The 19,692-nt window shown below is 39.1% G+C and overlaps 2 protein-coding genes across 2 annotated transcripts; both read left to right on the plus strand.

Moving 5' to 3' along the window:
- Positions 1-3,524: 3,524 nt before the first annotated feature.
- six7 (SIX homeobox 7) lies at positions 3,525-7,448 on the plus strand. The gene is given in 4 exon segments (XM_036562107.1): positions 3,525-3,932; positions 6,243-6,406; positions 7,245-7,261; positions 7,264-7,448. Coding segments are annotated over 4 exon segments (774 nt in total).
- Positions 7,449-9,889: 2,441 nt separating this feature from the next.
- Positions 9,890-18,480, plus strand: zgc:101810 (uncharacterized protein LOC493612 homolog). The gene is made up of 8 exons (XM_036562100.1): positions 9,890-10,161; positions 11,296-11,406; positions 12,090-12,378; positions 12,641-12,777; positions 14,267-14,416; positions 16,130-16,275; positions 16,508-16,640; positions 17,677-18,480. Exons 1-8 carry the CDS (start codon positions 10,114-10,116, stop codon positions 17,845-17,847), a joined length of 1,185 nt encoding a protein of 394 aa, XP_036417993.1. The 5' UTR covers positions 9,890-10,113; the 3' UTR covers positions 17,848-18,480.
- The last annotated feature ends 1,212 nt before the right edge of the window (positions 18,481-19,692 follow it).

Consider the following 19,692-nt stretch of genomic DNA (forward strand, 5'->3'; position numbering starts at 1 on the left):
ATGGGCAAAAAAAATTAAACAGAAAATCAAGCATCAAATTGTTGTTCCAAATAAAAATAATACTTTAACATCTGTGAAGCCACAGCTATGATGTGCCATCTTTCATGTACAACTTGACAAAAAATGACAAAAAAAAGAAGAAGAATTATTATAGTTTATTTGTTGGTTAATTTAGCATGTTTCTGTGGTTTGTTCTTATTTTGTGCTCATTTTATGGCTTTAAAGTTGTTGGACAACATTTGTTGCTGCAATGAAAGAATGATGAAGTAGAAATACTGGTAATAAAAATATAACAAAGTTACCAAAATTAATTTTAAAAGAACTGTGTAATTTGATTTAAAATTGGACATAGATTGTACATAATAATTATAATTTAACCGAAAATAATATTAACTAATTGCCCTTAGCATTGCTCTGTCATGAAGAGCATTTATCTGGATTTCTCCCTTTTTCATTTTCAGGCTATTACACCAACTTCAGTTTGTGAATTTCAGCTATTTTTCGAATCTCAGATCATCCAGTTTTGCCCACAGAAAAATGTCTGATGGAACCAGGCCTGAGCAGATGTTCATGGAGAGGAAGAGCACAAGGGAGAAAAAAGGCAGCATAAACCTGACATAATTTAAATTACAGCCCCTCTGTCTGTGCACCTGCCTGGATGGAACAGATGTTCATTACAGTGTAAGTAAGATAAAACATACAGTTGTAGACAAAAACAAAATGCCCGTCTCCCCTCAAAAGCGGTCGATGAGGTTTAATCACTAAGAGCCGTAACCTCGGCCTAAAGCGTGACCCTTTACCTGACTGTGAACTTCATTTCTGCCTGCAGCCATATGGAAACCAGAAGATGGAGATTTTCCTGCGATTTACTGTCTACGCTGTTCATTAAGCTTCACTATGAAGACAAGAAAGCAACCAGTTCAGATTCATGAAGTTCCACGCACTTTAGTGCAGTTATGATTCAGTTATGAAGTTGTACTTTTCTGGGAGTTTTAAAATGATAATATTTTTATTTCTACCCTTTCAGAAAAAAAGGTACTAAAATGTCAGTGGAGTTCAGTACCTTTAGTGAGGGAACATAAGTGGACCATATTCCACTGCAATTACACATTTTTAAGTTACACTGACATTGACATCCGTATACCCTGTTTTGACTCAAGACCTTTTATTTAGTTATTTTTCTGTTTTAAAACATTGGATTGTGAAATGGTACAGATATAGGCCTTTCCTCTGGAAATGTGAATGTAGTGTACTTTGAAACTCATTTTAAGGTACACAATTGGAACTAGACCATTGTTGTTCCTTTGAGGGTACATTTACATTGTACTTTGATGAGCAAAAATGTACCTGTACTGTAGCCTTTTTTCTCATAGTGTAATGAATCTTGCATTTTTCTTAATAAGATTAGAATAAGAACATTCTAATATTTTTTTCTGTTTGACATCATTCTGTTCATACATCTCACTCTCCAGCTTTACTGTTTTACTGTAGACCAACAGCATCCCAACAAGACAAGAAGAGAACCTGTCTTCAGTTTCAAAGCTAAAAGATGCTGGATGTTCCAGAAAGTTCCACTGCAGTTCTGTATGGATCTCAGGGCCGGAGGAGTTTTTTCTGATGCTTTTTCATTGAAGCTGTTTTTAGTAGCTACTTTCTACTTCGAACTGAGTCATTATTTCATTCAGACTGTTACTTCGGTGTTGATTTGGCCACCTCTGGCATTACAGAACTCTAACACTGGCTTTAAATCTTGAGCAAAAATTGAAGTAATGAAAGCAGAGAGGTAGTGGTGGTGGTGGTGTTACAGTCAGTACAGCCTCATTAATCATCTCCATGCTGGCTGTGATGAGCTTAGAGGGTACAGTGTATAAAATACCTGTTTGTTTAACCATGTGGAGACAGATGCTCGCCTTAAACCGGATTAATAGCAAAATGACTCGCTGCTGCGTTGATTAGTGCTGCTGGATGGCAGGGGGAGACGGGCAGAGCAGGACAGTAAGAGTGTCCAGAGTCATTAGACGGAGTGCTGGGATCATAGAAGGGCACTTAACCAGCCTGTAACTGCACTGGGAAAAATCTTTTCACAATTAAACTGCTGCTGATTATTGATCACTTTAGATCACTTTTTCACTTTTTATTCTGGAAATTGTTTAGAATTACAGATTCTTACAGATCACAGGATTTTTCTCTTAGGCACGTAAGAGCATTAGTTAAAATCATCTATCTTGTGGCAATACTTGTGTCTTATTTGTAAAAACAAAATATATCATTAGACACGAATAGAATAAAAAATAAACAAGAATATCTTACTTTGTTAGTCAATATCTTGTAAGATAGTTCAAAGAACAAAATTGTGTTTCAGATTTCTTCTCTTTGTCTCCAGCCCTCAAATAGATTTGTTAAAGTTCATCACCAGCACACTGGACTTCTAGGAGAGGTTTGGAAATGGTTAAACAACCACATTGACAATAATATTAGCAACAGTTTAAATGGCTCTTTAAATATAATTTTCTCACATTCCTAAAACTTTTACGATGTATATCTTCACTGATGGGACAGTTTTACTAGATTATTTAAAATATTCTTAACTTTAAATTAAAGTTCATGTAAAGAGTTTAATTTCAATTAATTTATGTCAGTGTTATAAAGTCTAAATAAAAAACTATTAAAATTGGCAAAATAAAACGCTTAAAAGAATGAGAAAGGTGGAAAAAATGGACAGGAAAATGAAAACTTTTTTTCAACCATATTTACAGAAGTGTACTTATTCACAAGATGTTTACAGAGCACCTATTACGGACTGCGCATGCGCGTTGTTCGCATGGTTAAACAATCGCACAGTTCTATTAAATCTTACCAAATCAGTCACATTATGGAAACACTTTATTGTGGTTTAAGGGTCATTTATATTGAACTACACTCAGCGGGGACAGCCAGGCTTCTGCTCCGTGCGGAGAGTTCGCGCTCCGCGGCCAAAGAAGGTAAACTAAACCACGGTTTAGATCACAGTGGCTGCTGTAGCGTCCAGTCTGTGTCTGTGGATCAAACCAATTAAATAAACTTGCTGTTATCAATCGTGGCAGTTAACGTATTCCGAGTTTAGGGCCTAACAATCTGATCAGCCAGTCACCTCAGTGCTCACACTGCCCCCCGCTAAGAGCCTGTAATCCCTCTCAAAACAAGCACAGAGATGCTAATAGCATCCCGCTATAAATACGCTTGACTTCTGGTGTTCTTCTTTACCAGAGGAGAGACAGGCAGAGCGCAGACTCTGTCCTTCTACCGAGAAATCACACCGCCAATTATATAAGAGCCCAACGGGATTTTCAAACGTGTAACACTTTCTTATAATCGAATCAACTTGAGTTGTAATCCAGAGGAAGCGTTTTTTGCAGCGCGCAAACTGCAGCGCGGCCACTTGCGCGCATTTTTAAGAGAAGATGCGCAAAACGCTTTAGCGCAGCCACAAGAACTTGGCGCATCCTTTCTTTGATCTTGGAGTTTTGGCGCTGAAGAAATAAACCATGTTCCCTCTGCCGATGTTTACTCCAGACCAGGTGGCTCGAGTGTGTGAAAACCTGGAGGAGACGGGTGATATGGAGCGGTTGGGACGCTTCCTGTGGTCCCTGCCTGCCGCGGTCCCCGGGGCGGCTGGAGAGGCCCTCAACCGCCATGAGTCGGTGATGCGTGCCCGGGCCCTGGTGGCCTTTCATGGGGGAAACTTCGAGGCCCTCTATCAGATCCTGCAGAGCCACCGCTTCACTCGAGAGTCCCACGCCAAGCTGCAGGACCTATGGCTGGACGCTCACTACCGAGAGGCCGAGCGTCTGAGAGGGAGGCCCCTCGGGCCCGTGGAGAAGTACAGGATCCGCAAGAAGTTCCCTCTGCCCCGAACCATCTGGGACGGAGAGCAGAAGACACACTGCTTTAAGGTGAGTGGTGATTTAACCCCTTAAAATCCCAAACATATTACATACTAAGGCTCATTATTCAGTAACTACAGGGACTTCAGTGCAAACTGGCTGAGCTATTCTTAGTTTATAGAAGTGGGTAATAAAACATTTGGCCTGCCGGTGGGCCTGCCAATTGAAGCAGTTAATGACCTTTTTGATCCTTAAATATGATATGACACTGACCAAGTTTGGTTCAGTTAATAATATGAACGATTTATGTAAACTGGTTTCAGGATATTCAGTACTGTGGGACAGTCCATGATATAGGACAGTGTGTTATTAGTCAGGACACTCATGTCATAAGCCCTGAAAGCCACACTTTCATTAAGTTTCCTACTAAAATAGCTTTTTCAATGTAACAAGGCTATTTGCAGTGTTTTCCTATTCTCATTTAGAAAGTGAACTAATGAGAATCAGCTGAATATGGAACTTGATAAACAACAAGACTACCTAAAGGGCTATATTAGCTGATGGGCCACGATGCCTGAAAAAGTTCCATCGGTTCATTTTGGTTGTTGTAGTTTCAAAAGTAAGATTTTTCAGTGCAGTTAGTCATGAGTAGAAGTTTCAAGAAATGACAGTGTCCATCGTGCATTTCAAAAGCTGCAGGCTAGCTGGGAAGTTACATTGAGCTGCTAGAAGATATAGTTCACTGCTAAGGACCATAAGATGAAGGTTAAACTCTCCACAGCAGAGTAGTAGGAGCCTAAACCCAGATGTGAATAACAGTGATCTTGCTTTAGCGAAATAATGACAAAAGTAAAAAGTAAAATTAGCCTAGCAACAACTTGACAAGTAGTTTCAGGTTCAGAACTTCTCCAGTACTGAGTTTCCTTAGAATACAGCTAGAACTGGAAGTTCTTAGCACATTTAGCAACAGCATGGAAATAAATGTTTTAGGATCTGTGCTTCTCTTTTTGGGAGCCTTTTGGTCTACAATAAAATACTGAAGATAAAATAAAAGAACTTTTCTTCTGCAAAGACGAGTAAAAGTTCAACACAAAAGTGAATTAATAATGAAGTGTGAAGGGCTAAACAGAGTCAAGAAATTGGGCAGAACGGACAGACTACGAAGTAAACATAAACTCCATTGCACAACTTTACCACAATCAAATCAAAAAAGTCCCTAGTTTGTTTCAAAATGAAGTAGAAGTTTCACAGATGTCATTGTCCAAACATTTCTAAAGCCAGATTTCTCTACGTTTATTTTTTGCACTTTAAATTAAGGAGAAAAACTGCAACTACATTCCTCAGTGTGACCACATAAAAAATGTTATTTGCCTTCCAATTAACTGCTGCATTGCTGTTAAAGCACACAGTCAATATGTTAAGCCTCTTGTGTGAAGGACCACCTGTGGCACTTAAGCTCCTCTTCCATAGTTGATTTTCTGCCTCTAAAATGAGAGTCGTCTCTCTCCTTTGGCTGTACACAATGCTAATCCATGTGGAGGAATGCTAGCAGACAGATTAGCTCGAGTTCAATTGTGCTGCATTGTTATCGCCATGATTAACAGTGTTTAACAGTGTTGTTTATCTGCAGCACTGTAGCTGACATGGAGGAACGTTTAATGACTGCCAGACTTATTTGTTAGTTTCATCCAATAAACAAGAGAGCACCTGCTTTCTCTTTCCTAATTTAACATGGCAGAGAATTATCTTGTTATTAATAACTAGCAGACGGATTACGGCAGCATACAGAAAAACAAGATAATGCCCCGTAGCCCAAAAGGTTGTCTACAGACTGAGGTATTAGATGCCTTTAAATACTGTTCTAGGACCAGTCCTTTGCCTCCTAACACATAATCTCTGCTTGTAAGTCAGTTCTTCGTGCCACCTCAGTCCACTGACTTTTGCTATAGTTAGAATGTAGGTCTGTGGAGCTCAGCCAGTATCCTGTCTCCACCCAGTGGCCAGGTGTGTTGCTGCAGGGACCAAGTAATCCTTGTTCAAACTGCAAAGCATCTCACATCAGCAAGCCTGATCCCTGTTTATCCTCAGCTAATCATTAAAAACGTCACAAGCTTATCCCGATCAATGGACACTTCCGGGCACGAAGCCTGATTATTTTAAGTGTGCCTTAACAAGGTGTGGAGAATTTCATCACATCATAAAGACCTGAAGTTAGAGGTCGATTTAATCAGAAAGACCCAGTTGTAAATTCCACTTTACACTGGTTAACTTTAACCGGATCCAGTCGTGTACAAGACAACTCACAGTTGATAAATGAGAAAGTACTCTGCAATACTCTGGAACACCAACTTTACCAAGGTTTCTTTCTGTGTTCCCCAGGAGAGAACGCGCAGTCTGCTGAGGGAGTGGTACCTGCAGGACCCGTACCCAAACCCATCCCGCAAGAGGCACCTGGCTCAGGCCACAGGCCTCACCCCCACACAGGTGGGCAACTGGTTCAAGAACAGACGCCAGAGAGACAGAGCGGCATCGGCCAAAAACAGGTACAGCTCAAACAAAGCACAGGCTCCATTAAGCACTGATAATGTGTACGTTCAGACAGAAAGCAGTTTTAGCTCTGGCCAGTAGGGGGAGCAACTTCATCTATGTGCTCTGCCATTAACAGACACACATCATGGAAAAACGAATCATCTTCATTAAACTCTTTAAAATAAATGTGTTTGGTGTGATATGAAAAGACTGATACACTTATACACTCCCCAGTCCATTCGATTCATACATGAAAACTAATTTACAAAAACTAGTAGAATTTACTGTTTTTGTAATGCCATAAAAAACAACTTATTTTCTTACTTCCACTTATTCAGCCTACAGCAGTTTAGCTGTAGTTAGTGCTTCAGCCATTTTAATCATTATATACATACATATATCAGATATATGTACATACATACACACACACACATATATATAATAAATATATATATATATATATATATATATATATATATATATATATAGATAGATAGATACATATATCAGTCTTAAAGGCACAGTAACAAAAACAGCCTGCTTAATTCCAAGAGATAAAGAGAGGTTGGAAAATGGCAGTGTACAAAATTTATTATGACTGGTACATAAACCCACACCAGTGTCATAAGTGAATCTCAGGGGAAACAAATACAAATCAAGAGAAATGTAAGATATGGGCCCTTTAAATGGTGATCTTTGTGCTACAGTGGTTTTGGAAAACATGGCTCTGTTGTGTTAATATCACAAGGAAAAAGGAAAAACAGTCTGAAAGTTTAGGAACATGTTTTTTTTCATTGGAGTTTAATCTTTCTCTTTTGACATTTCCCTTTGTGTCTTCCTCTCTTTTTCTAGACTGCAACAAGACCCTCCCTCCTCCCCTCTGGTAGCTCTCCTGAATGTTCTTCCTCAGAACACAACCCCCACCTACAAGGCTCCTCCCTGCGCCACCCCGGCAGCCCAGAGAACAGTGACTGCAGCTCAGGTACAGAGCCTCAGGGCACCAGGGCCTCCACGCCTGACATATCAGTCAGCAGTGACAGTGAATATGAGTCCTGAGCAAAGCCTCGGTCTGCCCCGCCACCAAAACCATTAAAGACACACTCCTCCTGACCCCCAGAGACTGGCAGAGACCTGCAGACTGATGCACAAGCTTCAACTGAACCAAGATTGCAGCCAGGTCACTATGGAGACTGCGAACTGGTGATGGATCTGTGATAGCAACAGGGGCTGCCGTGGATGTTCACACATGCACTTAAAAGGACCTTTGTGACATTCTGACTTTATTGGGTGTTGTCAAAGAAAACAAGAGGCACAAAAATATTTGACCTTATACTGCTGATAATAAATACAATGACATAAGGGAGATACAATGCTATACTAAGACACTGGCCTAATAAGGTCTTTTTGAAAATCTTTTATTTCACATGCTGAATCATTTTGTTATGAATAGTCTTGAAGGCACAGGTATATATCTGTGGTATTCTTCACTCACTGAACTGTTAAATTAATTTCAGACCTTATAAGGGACCCATGCACTTGAATCAGAACATGTTCTTAATGATCCCTGTGTAGTGGGTGTGCCAAATAAATCATATCATCTAAGACTACATTCACCATACAAGCACCTTCTGGCTCCTTTGTATATATTTATTCAGTAATGAATATTACTTTTCAGATGGCACAAAAATTCTTCTTCAAAATGGCACATTGTCAGCAAGATAGCTATTAGCAGTAGCATTTACCTAAGCATACTAATCTTACATGTCTGTATAAAAGCTGCTTTTTATCACTGCAAGAATGGAGGTAGTTGTTTACTTGCCACTCATAATCTGTCTGGTATGCATTTCAAAGAGACTTTTATTATAATTAATAGAATACATCATACAAACTCTTAAAGACTGGGTATTCATACATACAGCATAGCAGTAGCATCACCAATGTTGAATTAACACAGAGACTGAATATCAAATGGATCGCCTTTCAATTTACTGCACATCTTATGTCACATACGAGGGGGGTTCTACACCCAAATAGTGCTCTGCACGTCCAAAAGGGAGGTATTTAAGTTTCATTTAAGTCAGTTGAACATTTATGAACACTGTAAGAGATAAGAATTAATGCAACCCGGTTAAAAAATACCATTCAGATTTGTTTTGTGTAAGGTTTGTTATGAAATAAGGTTGTATAAGGTTGTTTTGAAATACTGTAAATCTGTCAGCCTGTCAGTTGTGCACGATGAAGAAGATGATGCTACTTTGATGAACTATTCTGACCCCTTCACACACTGCAGACTGCAGCTTAATTTTCATCATCAAGTTTCTCAGTCACTATGCCTTCTCAGTCAGTTCTGATGTTATTTGTCTTCCTCTGAGAAATCCTGAAAGAATAAAGAGGGAATGAGACTAGAAAGCTTAAAGATGAGGTGTGAGGGGAAAAGTTATTAATCATCAAACTTGGTCTTAACTCAACTCATGTGCCTACACTTCTGAGTCAAAAATGACACCTGTTTGTCAGATTAGGGACCACAGATGCTTTTACCCCCCCCATACCCTGTCCAGGCTCACCAAAGCTGAAAAGACGGTTGTAGTTTTGATGTCTGATGTATACAGTTTTTAAATAAACTGTTTTTGCTCAAAGCTAGGTTGTTTTGTTTGTTGGGGAACCTGTTGAGAACTTCAACATCCCTGCTGAAAAAAGATTATAGAAAGTTTTAAAAGTTCCTGCTGGTTCCTAGTGTCCTCCAATAGTCAGTAATGGTATTTTGTGTTTTTTCTGATGGGTTGTTATCACAGTGTAAAGGATTCTAATGTTTTAAAAGGTGTCCTGGGACTGATTCAAGATGCATTTGATGGCTTCCTAATGGGATCTAAAGGTATCCTACAGTACTGGTAACCTATGGTAATGGAAACCAATTCCCATTAGAAAACCAAATCATCAGGTTTTAATCCTGATAGTTTTACTGGTCATTTTTAGCAGGGATGCAAACAACAAATATACTATGTAAGGAAATGTGATGCTAGCTTAGCATATGGCTACTTTCTTCAAGCAGATGGGTTTTAAATATGGATAAGCCTCATGGAGAATTTTCCGACCTGCATTCAGACCAGCGCTTCTTCATGGGCTGGCATTGAGTAAAAATAACCAGTGGACTGCTGGTGAATAAGAACTACTACACTGTGAAAAAATGAAATTTTGTTTAAAAACATTAAAAATGTAGACTTAATTCAAATGATGATGATGATGATGATGACGATGATGATGATGATTATTATTATTATTATTACAGTGTAGCCAATCACAGCAGGAGGTGAAATACTACTAGCCAATCAGCACAGGATGAGAGATAGTTCCAGCCAATCATATGGCAAAGGGCAATATATTTACAGCCAATCACAGCACAGCAGGGGAGATGTTATTTACAGGAATCTCAACAGCACAGGAGGCGGGGCTTGTCAAAATACGGGTGGGGAAACAAAAACTCTGCGCCCACATCTTTTTATGACCGACTGGAGGCTGTATGGCCCCTCAGGGGGAGTGTCTGTCCAGCCCCTCTTTGCATTCTACACAGCCTTCATACAGAAGTATGTAAAAACCATCACAGCAGTACTGCACTGCTTCTGTGAGACGCAGGGCAGATTTCCAAACCATTTGCACAGCAGTAGTGCAGAGTTAAACTTCCTCCAGGAGGCTTTTACCTGCACCTCACCTGAGCCGCTGGAGCATGGACAGCGCAGGGAGAAAAGTGGTCGTCTGCGACAATGGGACAGGGGTAAGGACACTTTGTGTTGTGATCTGCTATGAAGACAGCAGTTAAAATATTATGTGCAAACATCTTTTTTAACAAATATTTGCTCTGTGTCAAATAATCTTAGTGTAAAGTATTTTAGTTGGATTTTATTTATTTATTTATTTATCTATTTATCTATCTATTTATTTATTTATTTATTTAGACAGTGCCCTGGACTTGTCATTTAAAGGGTAATAAAGTAATTTTCTTTGCTACATGCGTTATAGAACTGTAGATCTCTGCACAGGGCGTGTTGCACTGCTCACATCTGTTTGGACTTGTTCAGTGAGGAACTGCGATTGTGTCACACGAATGACCTTAAAAGGTTTTGCAGAAAAAGGAACTCCGTTATTGGACACAAATCAGGAAGTGCTGTCATACATCATACGTATGAATCATCGTATGAAGTTTTATAGCTGCATTGTTTTGGTTCTTGAAGTCAGCATGTCAGATCTCTTGCTTCCTTATTTTTTCAGCCGGGTCCCAGAGAGCACACCTTCTATCTGCAGGCTATGGAATGTGTGTTACCTTACGCAGACAAGTTAGGGCATTTCTGACTGGAGTCTATAGAGTGAAGTGAAGAACTGAGCACCAGAAGTGAAACTGAAAAAAAAACTGACCCTGGCCTTAATAACAATTTCTGTCAAAAGCGAAGATGCAGAATAATACTGGTTACCTACTGCATGTCACTGCAGCACTTCATTTCATGTATCACTTATATAGTATTTGTAGTTAGACATATAAGCCCCTTTCTCATAACATAGCCTACATTCAAGGTTTTAGCTCCAAAAAAGAAGGAGCACACATGACTGGCTGTTGAAGACTGAGACCAACTGATTTAACGAGTAGAATAAGATGAGCTCCAACTCGTTTGGAATAAGATCCTGCAGCCACAGTGGCCTTTTTCAGATAAGATTGGACACCTGGTCTATAATAGAGTATTCAGTAACATAGTTTTGTCATAGATTTAGAGGAAAGAACAGGCATGCAAGCATTTTCACTCATTTTCAAGCCTATCTTGACTGCAAAAACAGCTTAGTTTTGTATTATATATGACATTGTCTTTTTTATATATAAAGGTCATGTTATTATTGACTGATCCTCATTGATTTGCAGTTTGTCAAGTGCGGTTTTGCTGGGTCCAATTTTCCTGAGCACATCTTCCCAGCACTTGTGGGCCGACCTGTCATACGCTCAGACACTAAAGTTGGCAATATTGTAATTAAGGTAAGTCTTGAGGTCAAATATGCTTGAGGTCAAGTTTTACCTTAAATGAATACTTCCTGCATAAGCATTCTTAACCTGAAACATACAATACATAAGACTTGTCCTAAGTGGCACCCTAGGCCTCATAGTCTTCTTCCAAGGCCACACATAAGTAATGAGTGAGAACATTTGTTTTGCTTAAAATGTACAAGTCTAAACGTCCAAAGAGTAAAAATAGAATTTTTTTTTCCCAACTGCCTGACTTCTCTAGTTTGCTCAAACCAGCAGCAAATGAGTTTAGGCAGTTGGAAGTAAATCCTGGGGAGGGTTCCTATACCTGGATTACCCACCTCTGTACAGTTCAAGGAATATGTTTTAGTTGGTAATCAACTTTAACATTGTGTGGAGGTTTATTAAACTTTAAACAGGTTCTTTGCAAGATTTATTTACAAAAAATGAAATCAAAATGTGTTTAATCCCTTAAAATCTCAGGCTTATTACATACTAAGCTTCACTAACTACAGAGACCTCAGTGCAAACTGGTTAAGCTATTCTTAGGTTATAGAAGTATGTAATAAAACTTTGGGTCCACTGGAGGGCCCTGGCCATATAAGGGGTCAAGGAACCCAGTGCTTTTTCCTTTTAGGCACCTTTATTATGAGTATTGTATGTATCTGACATCTATCCCTTCACCCTGCCTGTAGGACCTGATGGTTGGGGAGGAGGCCAGTGAATGCCGGTCCATGCTGGAGGTCTCCTACCCCATGGAGAACGGAATGGTACGGAACTGGGAGGACATGATCCACCTGTGGGACCACACCTTCGGACCAGAGCGTCTCAACATTAATCCGTCAGACTGTAAGGTCCTGCTGACAGAGCCGCCGCTGAACCCTCTGAAGAACCGGCAGAAGATTGCAGAGGTCATGTTTGAGACCTACAAGTTCCACGGCATCTACATTGCCATCCAAGCTGTGCTGACGCTCTATGCACAGGGTAAGAGAGGAAGCTAAGGATATGAGGTTAATCAGGTTTCAGTTCTCTTTGATAATGATGATGGTTAGAATTTCAGGTAAACCGAAATGGTCCAAAATTATTTGGAATAAACTCTTGCTACTTTGAAATGCATTCATGCATCTTATGACAGTGACAATATGAAGATTTTTTTAAACTTTGAATCATAAAAGTAGCTTATAAGTAAAAATGAAACTCTCATATGAGATTGGACTGAATCTGCTAACCTGTACTCTTGTGTCAGGTCTCCTGACTGGTGTGGTGGTGGACTCAGGTGATGGTGTGACTCATATCTGTCCAGTCTATGAGGGCTTCTCCCTCCCCCACCTCACTCGCAGACTGGACATCGCAGGACGTGACATTACACGCTACCTCATCAAGGTGTGGTGTGCTCCCTAACTGCCACTTTCTCTGAACTTGTGAACTGCCTATGAATTTGACCGGTATTTAGACTGCTGAACATTTGGACATCAGTATCAGAGCACTATTATACAATATGACACTTTGGAGGCCATGACCTTCTTTCAGTATGTAGAGATATATACAGTCCTATGCAAATGTCTGGTCAAATTTAAGTAAAAATGTTAACATGTCCTTTATAGAGAACAAACCTCTGCACATTTAATGTACAATTTCTGTGTATTTGCTGAATTTAATATATTAGGAAAAAAGCATAAAATTTGGCCTTTGCAAACATTATAGTACATTTTACAGCAAAAGTGTTATTTTTATTCCAATATGTAAAGCTTAGCAAATATATAGAAATTGAGAACTAAAATTTGCATAAAACTACACACTCAAAAATAAAGGTAGTAAACTGTCACTGGGGCAGTGCCCCTCTCACTCAAGGGTTCATCTCAGTACCTTTAATCAGGGAACATAACTGTACCATAATCCTTTGAGATTATATTTTCTATGTTGTATTGACTCCACACACCCCGTCTCATCTCCAGGCTTTTTATTTTATTGTTCTGTTTTAAATCATTAGGTTATGAAAAGACACAAATATGTACTTTTCACCTGGAAAAATGTATTTAAGGTTCACAATCGGCCCTTAAAACCACTGTTGTACCTTTGAGGGAACATTTACATTGCTTGTACCTTAATGAACAAAAAATGTACCAGCGCAAAACCTTTATTTCTAACATAATGTCTCAGTGTGTTCTCTGTAGATGATGCGTTATCTTATTTTTCACTTAGAAAATCAACAAAACTTAATTTGATAAAGGGTATTTAAACATTTACATACAACAGTATATGGTTACAGAGATATGATGTGATTAAAGTAAACCAATGGGCTTCAGTCGGTTGTGAACTTGGCTGCTATTACTTCACCAATATATCATATTATGTTCAAATTATGTCCACATTATGTCCAGTATTTGCCTATTTTCAGCATCCATCATTTTTCAATGAGTCAAGAGACAACAAAGTGTGTCTAAACAGGGCCGTAAAATGATATACCCATCCACCCATCTTATTTGGTATGCAAAAATGAAAAAATTAAAAAAGCTTAATCAATTATATAAATTGATTAAGCTTTAATAAAATATTTAAACTAGACAAAATAATAACATTTTTCAATTTACTCAAAACCATGGTGAAAAAAATGCATCAGGCAGCATATTAATGATGATTTCATGTAATAATTTTATGTGATGCTTTTAGAGGCATTAAACCGGTTCCATCAGCACTACTGTGATGAATTCTGACTGAGCATTTCTCTAGAAAACTCTGGAAGGCTTAGTTTACACTTTAACCATTTAATTGTGCTGAAATTTTGCAATGTCGATGGAATTCCCTTTTAAGAACAGGGTGCAATTTCAAACACAGCGTTGGTGTATTGATTTTTTTGCCTCTACTTGGTCAGCTGCTGCTGCTGAGGGGCTACGCCTTCAACCACTCCGCAGACTTTGAGACGGTCCGCATGCTGAAGGAAAAGCTGTGCTTTGTGGGTTACAACATCGAACAGGAGCAGAAACTGGCCAATGAGACAACCTTCCTAGTGGAGTCCTACATGGTAATATACACCATGCCTCAGTGCTTTTCCTTCTGATATGGGCCTGATGCACATACACCTGCAAACACACGCACACAAAACACTTGAGGTTGTGTGAGTAACACTACAGATGAAGTGTGATTGACATTAGACATAGGTGAAAACTGAAATATACATACATAATACATGATCGCCTTAAAATCCCTGGCTTATTACCTACTAAAGCTTATTACTTAGTAACTACAGGGACTTCAATGCAAATTGGCTGAGCTAAACTTTGGGCCTGCTGGTGGGCCTTGGCCATCTAAGGGGTTAAAGGAATGGTCCAAAAATTGATTAATTTCTACATCTGTATTGTCAGTGGCATGACTAGGATTTAATGGGCCCCAGTGCCAAAAGAATTAATGGGCCCCCATACAAAAATGACCTTCAATGAATTCTTTGTAAACTCACTATTGTTATGTTTCAACAAGTTTGACACTCCTAAGGCACACCACTCCACCCATTAGTGTCTAACATTAATCCAAATGTTTATGTTAGACTACCTATTTAAGATTTTAGACTCATAAACAATGAATGTATCATGTTGCAGGTTGTGAAGGATCTGAAAATGGTTATCATGGATGAGCTACATTATGAATAAACAGACATCAGATCTGTCTGTGTAGAAGGAAGTATATTTTAGGAAGTATATAGTTATTTTGTTAAAAAGTGGGATGTTTCTGTAAGGCCCAGTGAAGATTTTAAGAGGCCTTGTCACCGCAGGCACCCCTGCACTATACACAGTGCAATCCCCCAGTTATGCCAATGTGTAGCGTAAATTTGATTACCACAGAACTTAATTTCAACACAATACCCTGAGATTAGAAAAGAATAGAAAGCCCATTAACTCTAACTCGCTTACAATAGAAACCAAAGAGCATTTGCCTCAAATCAACAAGTTCTCTGTATTGATTGCATGATACAAATGCGGCAGATAGAAATAAGGTTAAACACTAGTCTTGCATGGCCAGACGTGACATTGTAATGAGAACATCTGAGGATACCATAAAAAAATTGGGTAGAGACAAGTTTATTAGGCTGAGAACAAACTGAAATTGTAAAACCAGCTCAACATCTTGGGCAAAGCGCAAAGTAGGGGGTGATGGTGCACTCATGATCACTGTTAGATGGACAACAAGTTTATCATTAGCCCATATTAGCATGGCTGAAAATGTCCCTGAAACTCCAAATGTAGCATATAGATGTGTGTTGCGTGCCAAGATAACACATTACATGCAGTTAAATTAAAAATGACCTCTTGCAAGGAAAAACAGTTTAGTTCGCTAAAGAAAATGTTTTGCTAGCTAACTTGTTTTGCTTGTGTTATCGACTGTACTCTGTATGTTTAAAAAGCACAGGCTAGAAGAATTTGGGGATAGGTTTCAGAGGGGGCATATCTTTGTTCATGTCATATTCCAGCACCAAAGATTTAATAAGTTGTCTCCAGACATGTGTTCTTGTTTCTGGCAAGAAAAGCACTGGGACATTCCTTTAACCTCTTAAACTCTTAGCTTATTATTCAATAACTTCTATGAATTATTCATGAGAGTACTATTTAAGGTATGTATTTAGGAGAGTGAGGAGAGCAATCCTGGACCAACCAATCAATCTTTAGAACTTAAGGGGTTAAAACCTTGCAGAATATAGAGCTGTTATAAAGTCTAATGGCTCTGTAAACCTGTCTTGCTGTAGCTACCAGATGGACGCACAGTGCTGGTCGGGGGAGAGAGGTTTGGGGCCCCTGAGGCACTCTTCCAGCCACACCTCATAAACGTAGAGGGGGTTGGGGTGGCCGAGCTTCTTTTCAACACCATCCAGGCTGCTGACATCGACCTCAGGTCAGTTATAACATCAATCAGGCTCCTTTTTTTAGTAACAGTGAACCTGCTTTTACATCCACGTCTGTTCTGAGACACTTTTTATGTAGCAGCCCTTCATCTCATCTTGGTCGCACATGGTATTTCTCAGTTCTCTGTGCTTATTGCTGTATAACCAATTTGTATAAACAAACACACCAATATGCTTTTATATATATATAATTATAGCCTGTGAAATCTTTCTCCACTGCAGGGCAGAGTTCTACAAGCACATTGTCCTGTCTGGTGGGACAACCATGTACCCTGGGCTGCCATCCCGACTGGAGAGAGAGATCAAGCAGCTGTACCTGGAAAGAGTGCTGCGTGGAGACACAGACAAACTCTCGGTATGAAAATGCATATTGTTGCTGTCCAAAGAAAACATGTATTTCCAAAATAGTAACTTTAAAGGAGAAGGCAAAAACTTTTTTTAACTTTTAGTGTAAGTTAATGTAAAGAGATTTTATTCCAACTTTTGAGTATTATAATTGCTGTTATTGTTTTTTTTAATGTGTTAATCTCATATCAAACATCAAACAACCAGTGAGGCATGATATATCATATCATGCCTCACTGGTTGTGAGGCATGATATGATAAACATCGGTCACTCTCTTAGCCCATCAACATTTCTTCAGCATGATTCAAAAGCCTCTGTTTAATCTGAGAGGTTTGAATTTCCCTTTTGAATCTTGATTCCAGAGTTTGTTCCTCATGCTCTTAAAGAATTTCTCGTTTGAGTCTTGGTTTCTCTTGGTGGTTCTTCATCACGAACTTAGGGCGTTTGCCATTTGAGTCCTGCTTCCTCTTAGTGGTTCTTCTTCATGCTCCTAGGGAGTTTTCCTTTTAAAAACTTCCATGCTCTTGCTCGCCAGTGTCACTCTAAAGACTGTAGCAAGCTGAATTTACAAAAATATAAACAACTGATTTGGAATTGAAAAGGGACAGTTCACTGACTTACTTGAATGATCTGGCTACTTTCATATTTTGCAACATCTTAACTACATCTGGATGATCAAAAAGAGTCAAGACTTATTAGATCTATCATTCACTGACATAATAAAGCAGTTATATTGTCTGTAATCAGCTAATTGTGAAGCACTGGTCCATAAACACATCATCAGTCTTTTGCATAACTGAAACTACATGTTAAGGCAATGAAGGAGTTCAGAACCTATGATCTCACACTGTAACAGCGTCTGATATACTTCAGCATTTGAACAGGCAGTGACATAATGAACGCTAGCAAGTTATTTAAAGCATGAATTATTATTAAAGCAAATTACTGCTTATGTAAGAGTATGCCACCCACCTCTTGGCTGCATAATCAAACCCCACAGCACTCTTTCTCTTACTCATTTCTCTCTTTTTCTCTTCCTCTGCAGAAGTTCAAGATCCGTATAGAAGATCCTCCTCGCCGTAAGCACATGGTGTTCATGGGTGGGGCCGTGCTGGCCAACATCATGAAAGATAAAGAGTCATTCTGGTTGTCGAAAGCAGAGTATGAGGAGAAAGGGCTAAAGGTTCTGGATAAGCTTGGTGGAGCTGTGAAATGAAACCTGAAACTATGCAGATATAAATGTAAACACTATACATCCAAAAGTTTGCAGACACCTGTTTATTCAATGTTTCTTTTGAAATCAAAGGTACTATTCTGAGAATGCTTTGCACTGGATTTTGGGCCATTGCTGTGAGGACTTGATTGCATTCAGCCAGAAAGGCATTAGTGAGGTGAGATGATAAGTTATGGATCACAAATACCACTTTACTCCAGACCTCCATTACTCCAGAGAACGCAGTTCCTCTGCTCCGCAGCTCAATGCTTGGGGCTTTATACTTCTCTAGCTGACTCTTAGCATTGGGTATGGTGACCTTAGGCTCATGTGTGGCTGCTTTAAAGGGTCCAATTCTATTGGCAGAGCTTTTCTAAAGACATTATACAAGCTGCATGTGCAGAACTGAATGCCTCTGTCAAAGGGTGAAGTTTAAGTTCCTGAATTAACCAATCAGAAGGGATGTCTGGATACTTTTGGACATATAGTGTGCATTTACACAGACAAACACAGTAAACAAAGGGAAATATGAGGATATTGTGAAAACCCACTATTAAGTGGGATAATCTAAAAGAAAAATAAATAAAAATCAATATTTGAAATTATAAATAGAAACAAAAGCACATTATAACATTACTCTCAGTTTTCTGTCTTCTGTGATAGTTTCCTTTACTTTACATGCCTAAACTTTCACAAGCTGTAAAAATGTTCATGCTTAATATCATAAAAAGCTGCTGGTCTACAGTGCAGTTTGTTGTACAGTACACTTTAAGAGAATCTTGTTCTCATCAGCGGAGCAGGTTGCTGAAGACACTGAAAGAAGAACCTGAATGCCATCTAGTGGAGTGTACTACACTCAGGGTACTACACAAATACAGGCTGATTTCTGTTTAGACAAAGCGTGTCCAATCTTATCCACGAGGGGCTAGTGCGGCTGCAGGTTTTCATTCCAACAGGAGCAGGAGCTCACATGGTCAGTTGTTGAACCGACTGATTAAACAAGTAGAGTCAGGTGAGCTCCTGTCTGATTGCACTGAAAACCGGTAGACACACTAACCCTTTGTGGATATGACTGGACACCTCTAAAATCTCATTTACACAATTTTTCACTTACCCCAGATGTGCTTAATCAGTGAAGACATGTTTGGTGTCCAAATTTTGCTTCTTTAGTTTTAAACTGGAGTTATGAGACTACCATTGCTAACAAACACCAGACGTTAACAGTCATTTTTCCATAAATCCATCTCCAAAACTACAACCAGGTTCCACAGACATGTGGAAATGGTTTAGAACACAATTTGACTTACTGTGAGCAATAAAAATGAACAAAAATTCACAGTAAAGCTGGACCCTGAGAGCAGCTATTTTAGACAGGTGTTGTGCTAAATTCCAACTCCCCCACAGAATCTGACTCCCCTTTATGTGAATAAATGTCACACAGGTATATTGATGCTAGGTTATGTTTGGCATTTCTGCTCTTTCTATTTATAAAAAAACGCCTTCAGTTCATAAAATAAAGATGAACAGTAATATATGAAAAAGAAAAAAACAGAAATTAATGTTCAGCTAAATAGTGAAGTTTTGTTCAGTTTGTCTCTGTGCAACCTTAAAGAACATGGATGGAGTTTAACGTGTTGAGAGCGGTTTTGGGGGCGTATTTATAGAACCGATTTGGGTGACTATTGACTTCTAGTGTTTAACTATCTTAGCCTCGTGGCTTCAGTTAAAACTAAAGAAGCAAAATCTGAATGCCAAAGATTCCTGTGTGATCAACTACATCTGAGGTAAGTGCAAATTGTGTCAAATAGCTTTTTACCAAACCATTATTTTAATATACTGGAAACAGTA

Source organism: Colossoma macropomum, unplaced genomic scaffold (assembly GCF_904425465.1).
Source record: "Colossoma macropomum unplaced genomic scaffold, Colossoma_macropomum, whole genome shotgun sequence".
Classification (NCBI taxonomy): Eukaryota; Metazoa; Chordata; class Actinopteri; order Characiformes; family Serrasalmidae; genus Colossoma; species Colossoma macropomum.